Source organism: Puntigrus tetrazona, chromosome 9 (genome assembly GCF_018831695.1).
Source record: "Puntigrus tetrazona isolate hp1 chromosome 9, ASM1883169v1, whole genome shotgun sequence".
In the NCBI taxonomy this organism is placed as follows: domain Eukaryota; kingdom Metazoa; phylum Chordata; class Actinopteri; order Cypriniformes; family Cyprinidae; genus Puntigrus; species Puntigrus tetrazona.
The window spans coordinates 13,821,109-13,838,460 of record NC_056707.1 but is presented as its reverse complement, the minus strand read 5'-3'; the positions used below and the strand labels follow the sequence as shown (position 1 = coordinate 13,838,460).

The following is a 17,352-nucleotide window of genomic DNA, read 5'->3' as shown; positions in this document are numbered from 1 at the left end:
ACCACAATCTGTCATGCCATCTGCAGTTGAAGACCAAAGCTCTATTATGCAAAAAGGAAGCCATATGTAAACCTGTAGGCCAAGCTCGCATGCTTTAGGTACTATGAATGCTGAAACATATGCTCCCCTCCAGACAATGTTTATTTTTAGGGAAGGCCTTGTATATTTCAGCAGGACAAGGCAAAACCACATACTGAAACTATTACAACAGCGTGGCCTCAGTAAAAGAGTCCGGGTGCTGAATAGGCCTGGCTGCACTTCTAGATGACCACAAACTCTTCAGCAGCTGGAAACTTATATCAGACAATAAAGGGACCAAATTCCAACACCAAAACTACATAAACTTATATCCTTGATGCCCACGTGTCTTCAAAATATTTAGAAAAGAAGAGGAGATGCTACAACATGGTAAGCATGCCCCCGTGCCAACTATTTTGAGACCTGTGGGCGTCACATTTATTCTCATTGTGAATAACATATTGGCTCATGTGATTGAATATTTGTTTTGTTTTCATTTTATTCAAATGAAAATCAAAAAACCAAAAATCTATGAAAAAATTAAGTATATTAATGTATTAAAAAACACAAACCATTAAAAAAAAGCACAACATAACTGCAAAAAAAACCAAAAAAACAAAAAAAAAACATTTTTTTTTTTTTTTTAAATAAAAATCCCAGAAAATATAAGGAAATAAAAACTAAAAGAAGCTGTATGGCACTACTGCTACCGAAATACATCCATTAATACCAACAAAACTTAATACATTAGTTTAGGGACCAGTTCTTATATCAACTATTTGCTTGTATATTACTAGCATATTGGCTGTTTATTATTACATATTAATGTCTTTTAGATCCCTTCTTACCCTATCGATAAGCTGCAAATTATGTTGTAGTTAATAGTTGGTCAAGAGTGAGAATTGGTTTCCAAGCTAAAGTCTGACTAATTTAAAAGTTATCACTTTTTACAGTGTACAGGATGTAAAGTGATACTATAAGAACAGGTAAAAACACGTACTACTGTGCTTATAAACAATTCTTCAGCGCAGTGGCATGAGGCTTTGAAGCTTAGTCATTGGGGAAAAAAAACTGTCTGAACAGCTGAGGATGAGTATTTAAACACCTTGGATGACTCCTCGTTTAAATAAAACCACATCTCTCACTCTGGAAAACAAAACACTGCGGTACACAGATGAGATACTGTGCTAGAGAAAACATGTTTACCATGACTCACGAAATTAAACTTAATTAACTATAACTATCTAGACGAACATCATCTGTTACATCAAATGTCAGAAAGTAGGTGAGTTGTACAGGAACAGCATTCTGTCAAAGTAGTGAAAATGTTATTGCACAGTTTTTTTTTTTTTTTTTTTTTTTACATTTTATATAACAAGTACACTAAGTTTATGAGTTTTAACAGACTCAATGTGTTTTTGTGCTTCAGATACAAAAATACCTATCAATATAATGGTGTCTCGCGTGTCATTATTAGGCACTGATGTTCTACACGAGAGAGTCAGTCACGGGTCAAGGACTCTTCAGTGTGGAGTGCACCAGCATGACAGCTCAACAACAACAATTAATGGACGTCAAAAAAACCCAAAAAACTTTGACTTAAAAATAAATACAAATAATATTTGGCTTTGATGCCATTTTTGCATTCCTTAATTAGATTTTGAGATACATATTTAAAATAATAAGAATAAAAAAACCTTGTTCTTTACATTTAAATAAAACTACTCTTTAAAATAAAAGCGTGTTATTGGCATTGAAGGTTCAATACACAACATTTATAGTGGAAAAAGTTATTTACCTTTTATAAATATTCTACATAAAAGTTCTTTAAGAATTGCTTTCTTGGAATGCCGTAAACGCTAAATATGCTGCTTTAGCAAATCACACTGCTATTTATTATATCTAAATAGTACAGTATAAGTAGATTTCACTTAATAGCACTCAGACCGATTTAAGAAACCGTTGTTAAGAAAGTAACATTTATCTGCGATGTATTGTTTTTATGTTCAAAATACAAGAATGCAGTTTTACCAGAATATCCGAACGATTGTAAAGTGACAGATTTTAAATGACAACAAAAAAAGTTAATATTAACTAAAAATTTTAAATGTAGCATTCAGTTTCAAAACAATATTGTCAATATGTTATATTTTACATCGAAATAATAGGAGCTCCACCGAAATCTGCAGTAACATTTATCTGCGATGTATTGTTTTTATGTTCAGAACTGGTGTTTTTAACTAAAAATTTTAAATGTAGCATTCAGTTTCAAAACAATATTGTCAATATGATATTTTCATGAAATAATAGCTCCACTGAAATTGCAACAGAAGTTTTCGCGAAAGGAATTGACGTTAGTTTTGAACGATTCAGAGAGTCTGTGATTAACAACCCATAGCCTCCTCACTGAATGAATGAACGACATGACGCCTCGACTCACCACCACCTACTGGCCATTTTAGTTTTACGTTTACAAGCATCACTTCGTTTTTCCATCAATTATTGCTTTATTTAATAATACACTTAGTGGAATTGTAAGAATATGACATAAAACATGACATAGCCTAAAATTTATAAGGCTAGAAAAACTTTGCCTAAAGGTAAAAAAAAACATCTGTAAATCAATTTAAAGGAATAGTTCACTCGTGACTCACCCTCATGCATTTCCAAACATGTATGAGTTTATTTGTTCTCCCGAACACAAAGGAAGATATTTTGAAGAAAGTTTGTGACAGGCTGTTTTCGGTCGTCATTGACTTCCATACTAGGGGGAAAAAAATGCTAAATCAGCGTTGACCCAAAACAGCCCGGAGACCAAAATATCTTCCTTTGTGTTTGGCAGAAGAAAGAAATTCATACAGATTTGGACCTACTCGAGGGTGAGTAAATGATGACAGAATTCCTTCAAGGTGGAAAATATTGACCCGTTATGGCAAAGGTGTGACTGCGGTCTAACCGGCCGTACTCTGAAGAATGTTAAATGCCCCAGGGGGTACTGTAAAAAGTTTGAGAACCACTGGTTTAGCGAACCAAAAAGATTGGTCTGCAGTACGACATTACTGTGAACACATTTATTGGAACCTTGTTTTTAAGAGTGTTATCTAAACGCATTGTGGTATGTATTGAAATACTCTAAAGATTAAGCTCACATCTTTCTTAAATGCATAACTTCTTTTTCTTTAAAGTTAAAAATTTTAAATTCCTTTTCAACAACCACCAGAAGTTTCCTTTCGTTTTGCGTCGCCCCCTAGAGGTAGCAAGAGAACTGCGACAACTCACCAAGCTCAACATTGTCAATTTTGACAGCGCTTAAAGCTCCACGGGGGAAACTCTGTGGAGAATCAAAGTGTGAAACACCTGTCGTGACAGATAAAAACACTTTATTTAGTTGTATTTTACATGAGTGCAGTCTCCTCTTGCATGGTAATGTGTCTCCTCAGTCCAGAGGACGTAGAGAGTCAGGTGCAGGCACAAGGTTAATGAAAATACTGGACTGTACACACTGGGTAGCTGGGCAAAGCAGCGAGGCCACTCCAGGAAGGGTTCCGCTCAGCTAGAGTCCAAGGTCTGTGCCCACCCCCGTTACTCTTTCAACGGCCATTCACGCAGTAAAACACTGGATTTATGCTGTCTCGCAAGTCCTGGCTTTTTTAAGTTAGTAAATTGCGGATTGTTTGTTCACAGGCCCCAATAATCTGTAATAAATTAATCAAACAAGTTCTGGTGACGTCGCTGGGTCACCTTCACAGTGAGCGACAGCCGGCCTCCACGTCCGGTGGGAAAGATAGAGAGAGAGCGTGCTGCTATCTGAGGTCAGAGGTCATCTCACTCGCAGCCGTGACATCATCCATTCTAGACCCTGGCAGAGCCTGCGGACAGGAAAGACACATTCAGCTCAGTTAACAATGCTCCTTTTTTTTTCTTTCTGTAAATCGGACAAAGAAATGCATTTGTGCTTTCTGTCTGTCAGTCAGGGAAAAGCCTCTGAACTAACGACCCTGGCCATAAAATGAGGTGCAGCAAACATGAATGCCCAACCACGCTTTCAGATACAAACGTGCTCTTTTTGACTCCGTTCAGCACGTTGGTTAGGCTCTGCTGCGATAAATGTGCGATATAAATCAATTTGACTTACTTGCAGATCACAAGACCACAAAGCCGTCAGAACGGAGTTTAAAAAAAGGTCATTTGAATTTGCTTTGATACGTTTTGTGAGATTTTGCATCGGTCAGGGTTGTCTATGGAAGCTCTTTTCCCTATAACCAGAAGTCATGCTTTGGTAGATGAATCAATAACAAAGAAATCAAAACGTTCAAGTTAAAAAATACAATTTATGACATACTAAGTTGACCTTTTGGCTATTAATTTCCACTTTTTTACCATTTCAACATTTTTTGTCAATGATTCTTTATTTCATTTGAACTATCATTCTAACAATTTGACTGCCATGATTATAATTTTGTACTTCTGTGACAAAATCCAGATATTTTTGGTTTTCATAATTTTGAATTTGTCATAATATTACCAAAAAGTCTAAACGACAAAAAGTACAAGTCGCGAGATAAAAGAGAGTCGACTCATCTACCAAAGTGCAACTGCGCAATATGAGGTCACAAGTTCGAGTGCCCCCTTATCTAGAAAGACAACATATTTTGATGAACTAACCCATTAAAGACTTTTGTGTCATAGTCTCAGATTTTTACATCAGAATTATGATTTACAAAGTGTGATTATTCTGTGAAAATAGGCAAAAAAACCAAGCATTGGCTAGAAACACAAAAAGCATGTCTGCATTTGTCTAATGGCAATTGGCGTCTAAGCAACCTTTAGACGCCTAAAACTGATTCACCACTTCCATCCATGCTATGTTCAGCCAAAATGACTAGAACAGTAGACTTTACGCAATCTGTTACTCATTACATCTTCTCTACTGAAAAAACATTTAACTGGATCTTTGTGTTCCATGTTTTTGTGGTCTTACCCTTCTCCAGTGAGAGCACAGCAGGCCTGGATGTGCCACTGATGGTCTTTAACAGAGGTAAGCTGAAGACTCTGGGAAATCTCAGCAACAGTCATACAACCCTTCACATCTTGCTTGTTGGCGAAAATCAACAAACCGGCTTTTTTTAGATCCTAATAAAGAGAAAGAGGAATTGAAACCAAGCAGGGTGATAATGGGAGCGGAAGAGAAATTCAGACCGTCTGAAAAGTCCTTCAGCAAATATGTGCGCTTTAACACCGGTTATAGTGACATACATATACTCGCCTCATGGGCTAACATCCTGTAGAGCTCCTCTCTGGTCACTGAGATTCTCTCCCTGTCTGTGCTATCCACGACCACGATCACAAACTACACAGCAGAAAAACATTCATGAGATGTCCTCTTTATAATTCCACATCAGTTGATCATACAGCCGTCTCAGATACCTCTGTGTTAGTGTAGTAAGTGTTCCAAGAGGAGCGGAGTGATTCCTGTCCACCAATATCCCACATAAGGAAATGTGTATTATTGACCACAATCTCTTCCACGTTACTGCCTATGGTGGGTGAAGTGTGCACCACCTCATTCATCGAACTGGAGATTACAAAAATCAAATGAGCACAAAAAGAACAACACCACAGATAAAGATAAAAATGACCCCGTAATTTGCATTATGTAATCACGCCATTGCATAAAACTTGTGTATATGTTTGGAAATCTTTTTTTATAAGAAAATGTATACTTTTATTCACCAAGAACACATTAAATTGATCACAGGTGACAGTGTAGACATTTACAAGGTTCCAAAAGATTTCTATTTTAAATCAATGCCTTTCTATTCATCAAGTAAACGTAGAAAATATAAATAAATAAATCAGTTTCCACTAAAAATATTAAGCAGTACAACTGTAAATAATGAGTAAATAATGGTGAACATTTAGCTGCACCTTCACCGGTTTAAGTAACATGCTAATATATATTCTAATATAAAAAGAGGTTATTTATCAGTTATTTTTTATTGGTTTTACTGAATCAAAACTTTAAATTATAACTGTTTAAATCAAGAATGGACTACAAGATTGCTAACTAAATTCTAACTATTGCAATAGTACTTACAACTGATAAAGTATGGTGGTCTTTCCTGCATTGTCCAGCCCAACAATAATGACTTTGTGCTCTGGGGGAAAAACAGGAAGACAGTTAAATGTTTTAGTAAACACTTTAGACCATACTGCAGTCATTCATTCATGATTCTAAAATATGTTTCAAATCAGCTACAATATTGAAAACACAATGACATGTAAAACCGGTATTCGGCTGTGCTATTCAGCAATCTGTCAATCTGTCTTATATAGTAACAACAAGTTATATAGGGTGGTGTCAAAGTCTTACAACAGAAATGATCCGAGCAGATCTAAAGAACTAAATAATGGCCAAACCCAGAGCAAAATATGCTGCATGTCTCAAACATGTTTTAGGTTGGAGATCATAAGAGTCAGCCCAGCTCCTGCCCTTAAAGGCACTGTTTAATATCTATATTAACCACAAACTGTTTTGTGTAAGATAATAATACAGTGCACGTTAGAAATTCAAGTTATATTATCACATTTTTAAAAATTGTGAATTTACCATAAAAAAACACGCCCAGCATCTTGGTTAAGGCTGTGCATTCATAATGTTATTGTTGAACCGCTGATGGCAATCAGACAGTGTTCATTACTTCAATCAAGCAGTCAACAACAATGCTTAAGTCGAACAGAATTTTGCATACTACAGTTCTACACTCCCTCATGCAAAATAATCAGCACTTTTTTATACATCAGTCCCCTTTTTGAAGTTATTTCTTCATATAGCAAAAGTCACTGTGAAAACTCATTTGGCTTGAAATAAAACTGATGTCAATTGGACAAAAAATTGAAATATATATATATATATATATATTATATAAGACGTAATACCTGAATCTGTTTATTTAAATGTGATCAAACCGCAATTGTCTAAGCACACCTGAATGAACCAGTTTTTATATATTCAGAGCTCTCATTACAGTTCATAAAATACAAGACACCGTTAACCTAAAGAAGATTGAAATACAATATATATTGAAAAAAATAAAGAGAAAGAAACTAAAGAGGAAAAAGTCAACACCCTGAATAGAAAACACACTCCACGTCACTACTACAGACCTGCATTAGGTATTTAAGGACATTCACTCACACACACACACACACACACACACACACACACACTCAAATGTGTTATAAAATGAGTCACAAGTATGCAGACTAGATACACCACTGTCCTTTTTTGGGGACACAGAAACTTGTTTAGTCTAAAGAACAGAGAGAGTCGGTGCTCAAAGACTCATTCTGTAGATGAGACCTCAGTCTTGCTCTTGTTAGACTGTCCATTTAATTTGATATTAACAAGCAAAAGAGGAAAAGCTCAAATAAAAGCATTCCAAAGAGATGCTTTTACCAAGACACTGTGAAATTGATGACACTCAGAATTTAAGGCTGATCTAATCATGTCAGCCAAGCAAGAGGTACAAAGGTTAGGGTGCATTGTAAATTATGAGCATTAGTACTTCAATAAAATGTTGAGCTTTCTCCCTTCCTGTATTATCAAGAACATACCAAATTGGTAAAAACCAAGTCTTTTTCTTTGTAGCAGAAAATAAATCATGGCTAAACAAGACAAACATACAACATATATATATATATATATATATATATATATATATATATATATATATATATATATATGTGCTGACACTGAGATTTAAAAAGTTGACTGGAGTCATACAGTTCCAGGTCTCTTTAATATAAGGTTTTATCTCCCATTGTTCTGTAAAACTGTAAAATACAACAAAACTATTCTAGTTCCCAAGACTATCACAAATCATTTGAGACCTTTTTTAACAAATTCTAATTTATGTAACCAGCCAGGCAACATTAGTCTGTGCCATCAGTTAAATTATCTGTAGATGTCACAGAACAATGTTTCACTTGCAGGGCATTAACGCTACATAAATATACAACATTTACGCAGAGAGCTGACAACTAAAACAAAAAGATAAAACTAGCAGGTTCATCACAGTGCGGGATTATATTTGCAGTGTCAACTATCACAACATCTACGGAGAAATAAAGACGGAGAAATATTTCAAAGAAACCTTACACTCACATTCTCAAAGTTCGTTCCTGGAAAGTTTCATACTAACCTGAACAAGAACAGACATGAAACAAGAAATAAAATCAAAGAAGTGCATGAAGTGCTTCGGATCTGCCCGTTCACCGGCTCTGATTATATTATCGTATCACTTCTGTCTATTGCATGAAATGTTTTGAAAGAATTTAAGCACTTGTGTGTGGCAAAGCTGCAGTGTGACGCAAAACATGGACAATAAAGAAAACATGTGTTTAAGGCATGAAAAGATGTAGTTTGGAGGTTTAGGGGTGAGCACAGATTTATTATTAGTTTTTAATTAAATAATAACAAAAATCAATACTATTACAGAGCAAGTGTACTTTAAAAATGATCAAAAGGGACAGTAAAGGCATTTATAATGCATTATTACACATAAATGCTTTTCTTTTAAACGCAAATTAGCGTACTTTTCCACAAAAATATTAAACAGTTTTCAGTAAAGCTGTTTTCAATGAGACATGAGCATTAGAACGGATCATGTGACACTGAAGAGCGGAGTAAAGATACTGAAATGTCACCATGTCCATCAACAAAATAAATTACATTTAAAAGGTAAACAAAACAGAGAACCATTCTTTTAAATAGTAATAATATTCCATAATATTTACTGCATTTTTAACAAATTAATGCAGTCTTGTTGAGCATAAGAAATTTATTAAAAACCTTAAAAATAGTAGCCCCAAACAATAAGTCATCTTTAATGACTTACTATATGCTGCTCCGTCTAAATAAAAAGAAGTAAAACAGATGAATGATGGTACTGCATCTAGGGCTGGGCGATATGGCAAAAAAAAATTATCACGATAATTTTTTCCTTATCAGTCGATATCGATAATTATCACGATAAATGTCAAATCTTTATATCTAGCGATTTTAAAGGCAGGTTTTTCTCCTGAATAAAAGAAAAACCAGACAATTAATTATTATTTATAGTTTATTGTCAGAACATGACAAATAATTTTCAAACAATGATCAATTGAGGTAGATACAGATTTGAATATTACTAGTTACATCAACATCAATAGAATAATATTATTAATATTAATAGAATATATAAAACGTTTTTATAAAAAAATAAGAACTGTAAAATTATACAACATTTGTAACATGGCTCTGACTGTAAATGTAGAGTTAAAGTGATTAAGTATATTTATCTTCCAACAAAAAATGAGAATAGACAAATCTTTTCAGCATGCCAATCCCTTTGTGCAGCTGATTTAACACATTTTGTAAAATGTTTGAGCTGTCTGACAATATAAATAAAAAAATAATAAACAAAAGAACAATCTTAACCATTTTTCAGCATTTACTGCTCAAGTTTTCAACAGCCAAAGACATTTCCCTACAAGTTACGTGCAAGAAAGACAAGTCTGTCTACAGTCTCAGGTTTTAAAGCTGCTCTATGACAGGTCACAATGTTTCCTCCAGTACTAAAAAGCCTCTCGGAAGGGGAGCTGGTAGCAGGGATACACAAGTAACGCCTTGCTAGTTGGCTTACTTTTGGAAATTTTTTGTCATACATCTTCCACCAATCCAGGGGTTCTGTTTCACTGTCTGCATCTGGAGCCATGAGGTAGTGCTCCAGCTCCATCTCCACTACCTGCATGTCAGTGAGTCCTGTGTTGCTGGGGGATGGCCTCTTAAAAAAACTGCCAAGTGACTTCCTCTGCTTCTTGGCAGGAACAGCTGCAGCAGCTCCCCCCTCTGCCTCCATTTCTTCTGTTCTGTATGAAGCCTGTGAAGTGGATGGACCTTGGTCTCCTTCCATATTCAGAATCTCAGAAACTGCTCTTTGTTTGATTCCCTCAATTTTCTCTGGCCTGATATATTGAGTCTTGAAGCGCGGATCAACCAAGGATGCCATATCAAGCAGTTCATCTGTTATCTCCTCATCATACTTCTCACTGAGATAGTCTATGACTACTGTCTTTATGTCCTTTGTGAGCTGTGTGTCATCATCAGAATGTTTCAGGACCTCTGTTTTGAAGAGGTGCAGCACAGGCTTAAGGTAGGACACACTCACATAAGATTCACCAGACAGTGAATCTGTGAACTCAAGAAGTGGTTTCAAGCCCTCATTTATTGACTCCAAAACGTCAATGTCCTGCCAGGTAGGCACCAAGTGTCTGGTTTTCTTGTCAGCAGTGAGTACCTGACTGATAGCCTTGTGCTGTTCAATCACCCTGGCCACCATCTTTTGACGTGAGCCCCACCTGGTAGGTGATTCTGTCACCATCTTGTGTCTGGGCAGTTTAAGTTCTTCCTGAGCAGTCACAAGGTCTCTTTTTCTTTTCCAAGAGAAAGAGAAGGCAGCCACTACTTTTACACAGCCCGACAGCTCGTTCCACCCTCTTGTCCTTCCCCGCTTTCTCTGAGGAAGGAATGGAAATAGATACTTACTTTGTCTTTTTTCAACACAATATTTTTTCAAATGTATCCACAATATGTAAAGAAAAATATATATAATATACTGTAGCAACAATTGAGCAGCACAAGGCCATCAGCACTATATAAATTAGCTTTTTATATCAGCATCATTACTACTACTACTCCACATTAAATATTTAGGCTAAATTATGCATTTCAGTTTTAAATATGGCTTCTCTTTCTTGTAATCATTAACATTTAAGAACACATCAATAATACAACTGGGGCTGCAACTAACAATTATTCTAATAATCGATTAGTCAGTCGATTATTTTTTGGTTAATCGATCAATTGGATAAAAACAAAAAAACAATTAAAGCATTAATTTTTATTCAAACAGAACTAAAATCTTTAGAAAGTGCACTCCAAAAAAGAATTTAAAGCATCTCAAACAGAAGTTTTAAGCATCTCTTAATTTTCTCATGCCATTTTTTCTTGTCTAGTAATCTTGATTTAAGATTTTTTTAATATATTTGGACTGGAAACGAGACAAAATTACTAAGTAAAAAAGCTTTTTGCAGTGTAGGAGTGAATTTTTTTAGGCGACCGTAATTTTAGAACGTTCACCTTTAATGTTTCCATGGCTACGCGTCATGTTTGTCACGTGACACACGCAGCCACAATAACGCTGTATGACAGATGTATCCCTTTTATTTTATTTTTCCGTTTTAATTCAAAAATTTTAACACACAACGCGCAAGATTCAGCACGTAAATTCATAAGTTAACGTTACTCTCCCAAAAAGTTACTACTTTTAGTAATCAATTTTAATCGATTTAATCGATTCGTTGTTGCAGCCCTAAATACAATATTGATTTAAAATTCATCATCATTATTATTATTTCTATAACTTTTTGTTATTAGATGGAATACGGAGACTAATGCTTACCAATAGCCAAGTGTAGTCGATGTCCAAAACACTGAAGTCGTGTCCATTTATTGAGCGATGCAGCTTTTACCATGTTTGCACCACTATCAGTTGTGATACATACTTGTCTGGTTTCACTCAGCCCCAGGAGGTGAGTGCTTCAGTCATTCCTTGGGCAATAACTTCACCTGTATGATCTTCAGGACAATAAGCTGTTTGAAGGCATTTGCTCTGAAGATTCCAGTCTTCGTCTATAAAATGAACTGTAAGGCTCAGATAAGGCTCCGATGTGCGACTGGACCATATATCCGAAGTAGTAGCGAAGAATTGTACATTTTGCAGATGCCGCTCTACCGTCTCAATGCAATATGCAACTGTTTTTTTTGGATGATGTCTTTTTGTTTTTTCTCATGACATAGACTACACTCAGTATATAGCCGTGGAAGCGCTGTCTGCGAAATGTTTTCGGCCCGGTAGTTCGTATCTGGGGTCAAGAACGTGGATAAGATTCCTAAATCCTTCATTTTCGACAAGACTAATGGGAAGCATGTCTTTTGCAATGCAATATGCAACTGCTTTTGTGATGTCTCCATGTCTTTTGTTTTTTCTCATAAGGCACGGCTTTCGAAAATGACGACATGAGACTCTGCTGGGTAGTTGCGCTGATGCTTGTAGATGGTCCACGACGTTTACCAACACTTGTTTGGGTCTGTAATTTCTTTGCATCTTCGTATTCTGAAGGGTGACGTTGTTTTAAATGATGAAAGAGGTTTGTGGTGTTGCCTGTTTTTGATGGCACGAGTCGTCTGCACAGTTTGCAGTGCACGTCGCTCTGTTTTGTGTCGGATTGCAAAAACCAAAATAGCTCCAGACTACTGAAGTTGAGTGACCTTTCTTGTCAACTAAGTCTGTGACCTGCGAGCTAGTCGTGGACGGTGCATTTTCTTCACTGTCGCTCATTTTTCTTACTCCTCCAACACGTGCAACTGACACTGTATGGCTGTATAGTACTAACACTGCGTGTGGCATCCAGAAGCGCAGGCTGCAAAATGCGTGCGCAGCGTTACGTATAGTGCGTAAACATTATCGAGCGCTTATCGAACTGTCATTATCGTGTTATCGAGAAAATTTATATCGTGAAAATTATCGTTATCGAATTATCGCCCAGCCCTAACTGCATCTGACTGTAGGTAACAGTCTCCATCTCTCACGTTACAAGGCTCACCCGTATCACAATGATCTGTTCAGGTAAAGAGTAAGCTGAGAACTCAAGAGAAAAGTTCCACTGGGTTATGTTACAATTTGCACATGCCCAATGCCCCACGCACTGATGTGCAAGTCTTTCAAACAGGTTTATGCTTTATGGATATCCCACACAATGCATAATAAATGAGAGCACTGGCTATCACACAGACGTGTGTAACAAGTAATGCTGACACAAAACCCAGTGCTTTGAGGATTACACCACAGTCAGAGAGACACGGGTTTACCAGCGCTGCAAAACGCCCAGCATGCACAATCAAAGAGGAAAGAGGCACAAATGATCTGGCTTTATAAAAAAAAAAAGGGAGCTGCAATGGGTGTTTTACTTTTTTTGATTCACAGGCTGGGGATAAGCAGGTTAATCTATTCTCAGTGCCGACAAATGCCTTTCACATTCACTTTATATTGATATTACCTCGGTTTGTAAATCTGATGCATTTCCAGACTAAATACCTAAAACCATTGCATATTAACAAAACCCATTTACGACGGTAAAATGAGAATAAATGCGTTCTTTCACATTTATTCTTACGTGAAAATTACTTAAGCGGTTTACATGTCACGCAATTATCTTAATAAGTACAAAATTAGAAAGGATATGAGGGATCCGACGTCCATAAACACAGAGACTAAACCTGACAGCGCAGTACCTGTCAACAGCCAGCCCTGAACCACCTCAGGCATTTTATTGAAGCCTTATCGATGTTTTAACGTAATCTCGTAAATATTTTTGTATTTACAACACGTTTACAAAGATCTCAGACGTGCATAAACACTAGCATCGCGGTTTTAAAACGAAATTATAGCAGGTTAGCAGACACTTGCTAGCTAGTAAAGATCCATTAGCCAGTCAGTATTGTAACTGAAAGCGATTGAATAAGATTTACTGATTTACTATTTCACGTACCTTGGTGGTTAAAAAGCCTCCATAATTTCGTGAAAATGATTCCCATCGCTGGTGTCCGGCCTCGGGCAACACCACCCAGCAGCAGAGACTGAAAATCTATCTGCTAGCCAGCTAAGCTAACGATCCGGTTCAGTATTAAATAGAGCTGTCGGTAACAGTTAATCACTCCTTTAATATTCTCCCCTGAACGGTGTCCATGTTTCGTGAGGATGGGATGTCTAAATACCGCATCGTTTCAGTGCTGTCATGTCGGGAGGTAAGGGGGATGAGGGCGTTCATTGGGTTCTGCGGCAGTGAGACGAGCGTCCGTTCGCTGCTGCAAGAGCTGAACTCAATCAGAGCTGCTTACAGCCACGCAGCACTCACCGGAAGTCACCCTCGCGGCCTGTCTGTAAATCTAGCGCACAGACTCTACCTAGGCGGCATAGCAGGGTGCTTACAAGCGCTTGGAATGTTCGACATGTTTAGGACGCACAAAAAATGCGGTCTAGCTAGGCGGCCTAATAGGTTGTGAGATACAGCCACACTCTCACTGACAGCATAGCGACACTAGAGATAGTATTTCTACGAACATGTATAATAAATATGCGACCAGACGTATCTAGAACAGACAGCTCATATATTTAAAAAGACAAACGCAATGCATAAAAACAGGGAATAAAAAAGATAAACATTTCGACATATGTTCTCGATAAATAGATTTGATATTATATAAAGCTCATTAGAATTAATTAATAAAAGATCCTTCAAAAGTATTTTTTTTACTTATTCATGCTATTCCTGCGAAGACATAGAACAGATATGCTGTTTTAAAAAAATAACACTAAGAAGACACTTTTTTTAATTTAGATATTTTTGTCACATAGTTGTTCTTCTTTTTGTGTTATTTGTTTTGTTTTCTAACGATTCAAAAGCTTGTTTTCGAGAAATACAAAAAAACCCCGAGCAAAGACAGTAGAGGGCGTCTGGGTTACCAGCAGCATGCATGAAGAGAGAGACCATCATTACATCATTATAACGCGACGAGCCGAGGAAGGGCAGATGTTAACGTGCATGCTGATGACTCCAGTTATAATTACAGGCTGTTTGGTTCTCGAGCACGACGACTAATAAACACACATCCATACACTATCAAAATAGTGTATATTTTTGGAGCAGCTGTTCACGTTAAAGAGCGACGCACAAGCCAGCACGTTTGAAGATGTCTGTAACGGAGATGTTTAGCTACATCCAAGGATTTTTGAGCGCCGATCAAGATATTCGAGAGGTACACGATTGCACTGATACGTAAAAAAAGGTTACCTGAAAAAAAACCCCGATAATGTCCCTTTGGATTGTTATGGATTTGACGCAGAACCTCTTTATAAAATATTGCGTTATCAGTAATATTCACAGGGCATTTATGACTTGTGAATTAGACATGAGAAAGTACAACTGGTGACAAAGTCTGAAAATCTCTTTTTTGAGTTTAGCTGTTTCTTTCTGTCCTTTTTAAAACCCGTATGTGTGCTCTCTGATGACTCGTCTTTCTGTGCTCTTCCTGTAGGACATAAGAAAAGTTGTCCAAATTCTTGAGCAGACAGCTAGAGAGATCCTCACCGTTCTTCAAAGTGTCCATCAACCGAGTGGTTTCAAAGACAGTAAGTTAAAATACCTGATCTTTTTGTCTACATAATGTCTTTTCTAATACATTTTCCCTCCCTCCTTCAGTTCCCAGCAAGTGCTTGAGGGCTAGAGAGCTGTTCTGCACTGTAAGAAACCACACCGGAGAGCTGAAAACGAAGTTCCCCGTGGAACAGTACTATCGGTACGTGTAGATGCATCTTGCACGAATGAATCACGCTTCTAGTCTTGATAGTTATATCAAGGACTGACATATCCTCATCTTTCCAAAGGTATCACGAACACTGGAGATTTGTTCTTCAACGTCTCGCCTTCCTTGCAGCTTTTGTGGTGTACCTGGAAAGCGAGTCCTTGGTTAGACGTGAGGAAGTGGCAAAAATACTCGACAGTATGTAATGCTCGTGTTTACAGGTACAATATATCTTGAGTGTTTGTTAGTTAGACTGTTGTAGATTCATTCAAATTTACGCTTCCACAGTTGAAGTTGACAGAGAAAAAGGGTTTCATTTGGATGTGGAAGACTATCTAGCGGGAGTTCTTATTTTGGCCAGCGAGCTGGTAAGTGTTTTTCCTCTCAAACTACCAATCTTATCATCTCTTGTAGTATAAATGCACAGCCCCTATCCGTCGTGCTGGTAAATCATCAGGATGGTTACAACGAGCTGCTAGATTATTTGATTATGATTTTTTTGGAGGCTTCTTGATGTGAAATAAACTTTGGCAAGTGCAGAAAGAATGCGAATCAAATGAAAGCACAGCGTATATGTTGCATTTTTTTTCCCCATTTAGTCCAGGCTGGCGGTGAACAGCGTGACCGCAGGGGACTATGGACGTCCGCTAAGGATCTCAAACTTTATCAATGAGCTTGATTCTGGCTTTCGGTTGCTCAACTTAAAAAACGACCCTCTTCGCAAGCGCTACGATGGCCTCAAGTACGATGTGAAGAAGATCGAGGAGGTGGTGTACGATCTTTCCATCCGAGGCCTCGCCAAGGAGCAGGAGGCTGGAGGAGATAAGTAAAGGTGTTGTGGGAACACAAGAGGCCGCGGGCGCTACCCTGGCTGGGATTCTCCACGACCGGAAGAGCAGTTAAACCTGTCTGGAGGAAGAAGGGAGGGAGTAGAGGTTTTGAAGCCCCAGCAGCCTTGGGCAGTGTCTTTTAAACCACCTGCTCACCATGACTTCAGGTTTTAGCGGGGAGATCTTCTCTTTCTCACTTTTGTTGAGAGATGGTTATGTACAAATGCATTTGTTTGCCTGTTTAGTTTTTTTTTGTTTGTTTTCTTGCCAGTTGGACGCTTTTTACTGCTATTGACTTTTTTCTGTCTCGGCCGTGTCAGTGGTGAATCATTGTACAGTTTAAAAAAAAAAAAAAAAAAAAAAAAAAATTCTGGGGTGGAAGATACTTAAATGATGTTGAAAACAGAAGTTGTGTGCCTGTTTTATGGCTTCATGTCCAGCGGAGACATGAAGACATTTTCTTGATGTTAAACTACATAAATATTACGTATGAAACACACCTATACTCATTGATTTATCATATTGGGTTTTGTACTTGAGCACTTCTCTTGAATGTAAGTTCAAATGACTTGTTAATGGTAGCTTGCTGGTACATGAAGATAAATTTAAACCTTGTGCCAAAATGTTTAGTTCTAATTCCATAAATGCATATTAAATCTTTAAATCGTCTAGTGCTTTCCTTAACCACTGGTGTGCATATTTATGCTTTATTATATTACTCCATTAAAAAGAGTTCATCCAATTATCACGTCTCTCCAAACATTTTTGACTTAATTTCTTCTTGGGAACACAATTTTTTTTGTCTATACAAAGTCAAGGGGTCTAGTGTTGTTTTAGACTCCTGACTTTAATTATATGGAGTAAAACACTAAATTTATTTCACTTTTTTTTTTTTGTGATGCACAGAAGAAAGTAATACAGGTTTGGAACTACATGAGAACTAATTGATGTCAGAATATTAATTTTTGGATTAATACTTGAGATAATACTGGTTCATCACTTCTGCTTTTTGGTTCAAATGTTTCTTTCCTTTGG

General features: G+C 37.1%; 2 protein-coding genes across 2 annotated transcripts; one reads left to right on the top strand and one right to left on the bottom strand.

Annotated features, from left to right (window-relative positions):
- Positions 1-3,381: 3,381 nt before the first annotated feature.
- Positions 3,382-14,043, bottom strand: arl5a (ADP-ribosylation factor-like 5A). Its single transcript, XM_043249424.1, has 6 exons — positions 13,675-14,043; positions 6,116-6,176; positions 5,446-5,593; positions 5,285-5,368; positions 5,000-5,151; positions 3,382-3,887 (listed from the first exon to the last, which is right to left on the bottom strand). Exons 1-6 carry the CDS (start codon positions 13,718-13,720, stop codon positions 3,839-3,841), a joined length of 540 nt encoding a protein of 179 aa, XP_043105359.1. The 5' UTR covers positions 13,721-14,043; the 3' UTR covers positions 3,382-3,838.
- A 632-nt stretch (positions 14,044-14,675) lies between these two features.
- Positions 14,676-17,062, top strand: tsn (translin). The gene is made up of 6 exons (XM_043249528.1): positions 14,676-14,941; positions 15,221-15,314; positions 15,385-15,481; positions 15,570-15,685; positions 15,776-15,855; positions 16,087-17,062. The coding sequence occupies exons 1-6, from the start codon at positions 14,876-14,878 to the stop codon at positions 16,315-16,317; spliced, it is 684 nt and encodes a 227-aa protein (XP_043105463.1). The 5' UTR covers positions 14,676-14,875; the 3' UTR covers positions 16,318-17,062.
- Positions 17,063-17,352: the final 290 nt, after the last annotated feature.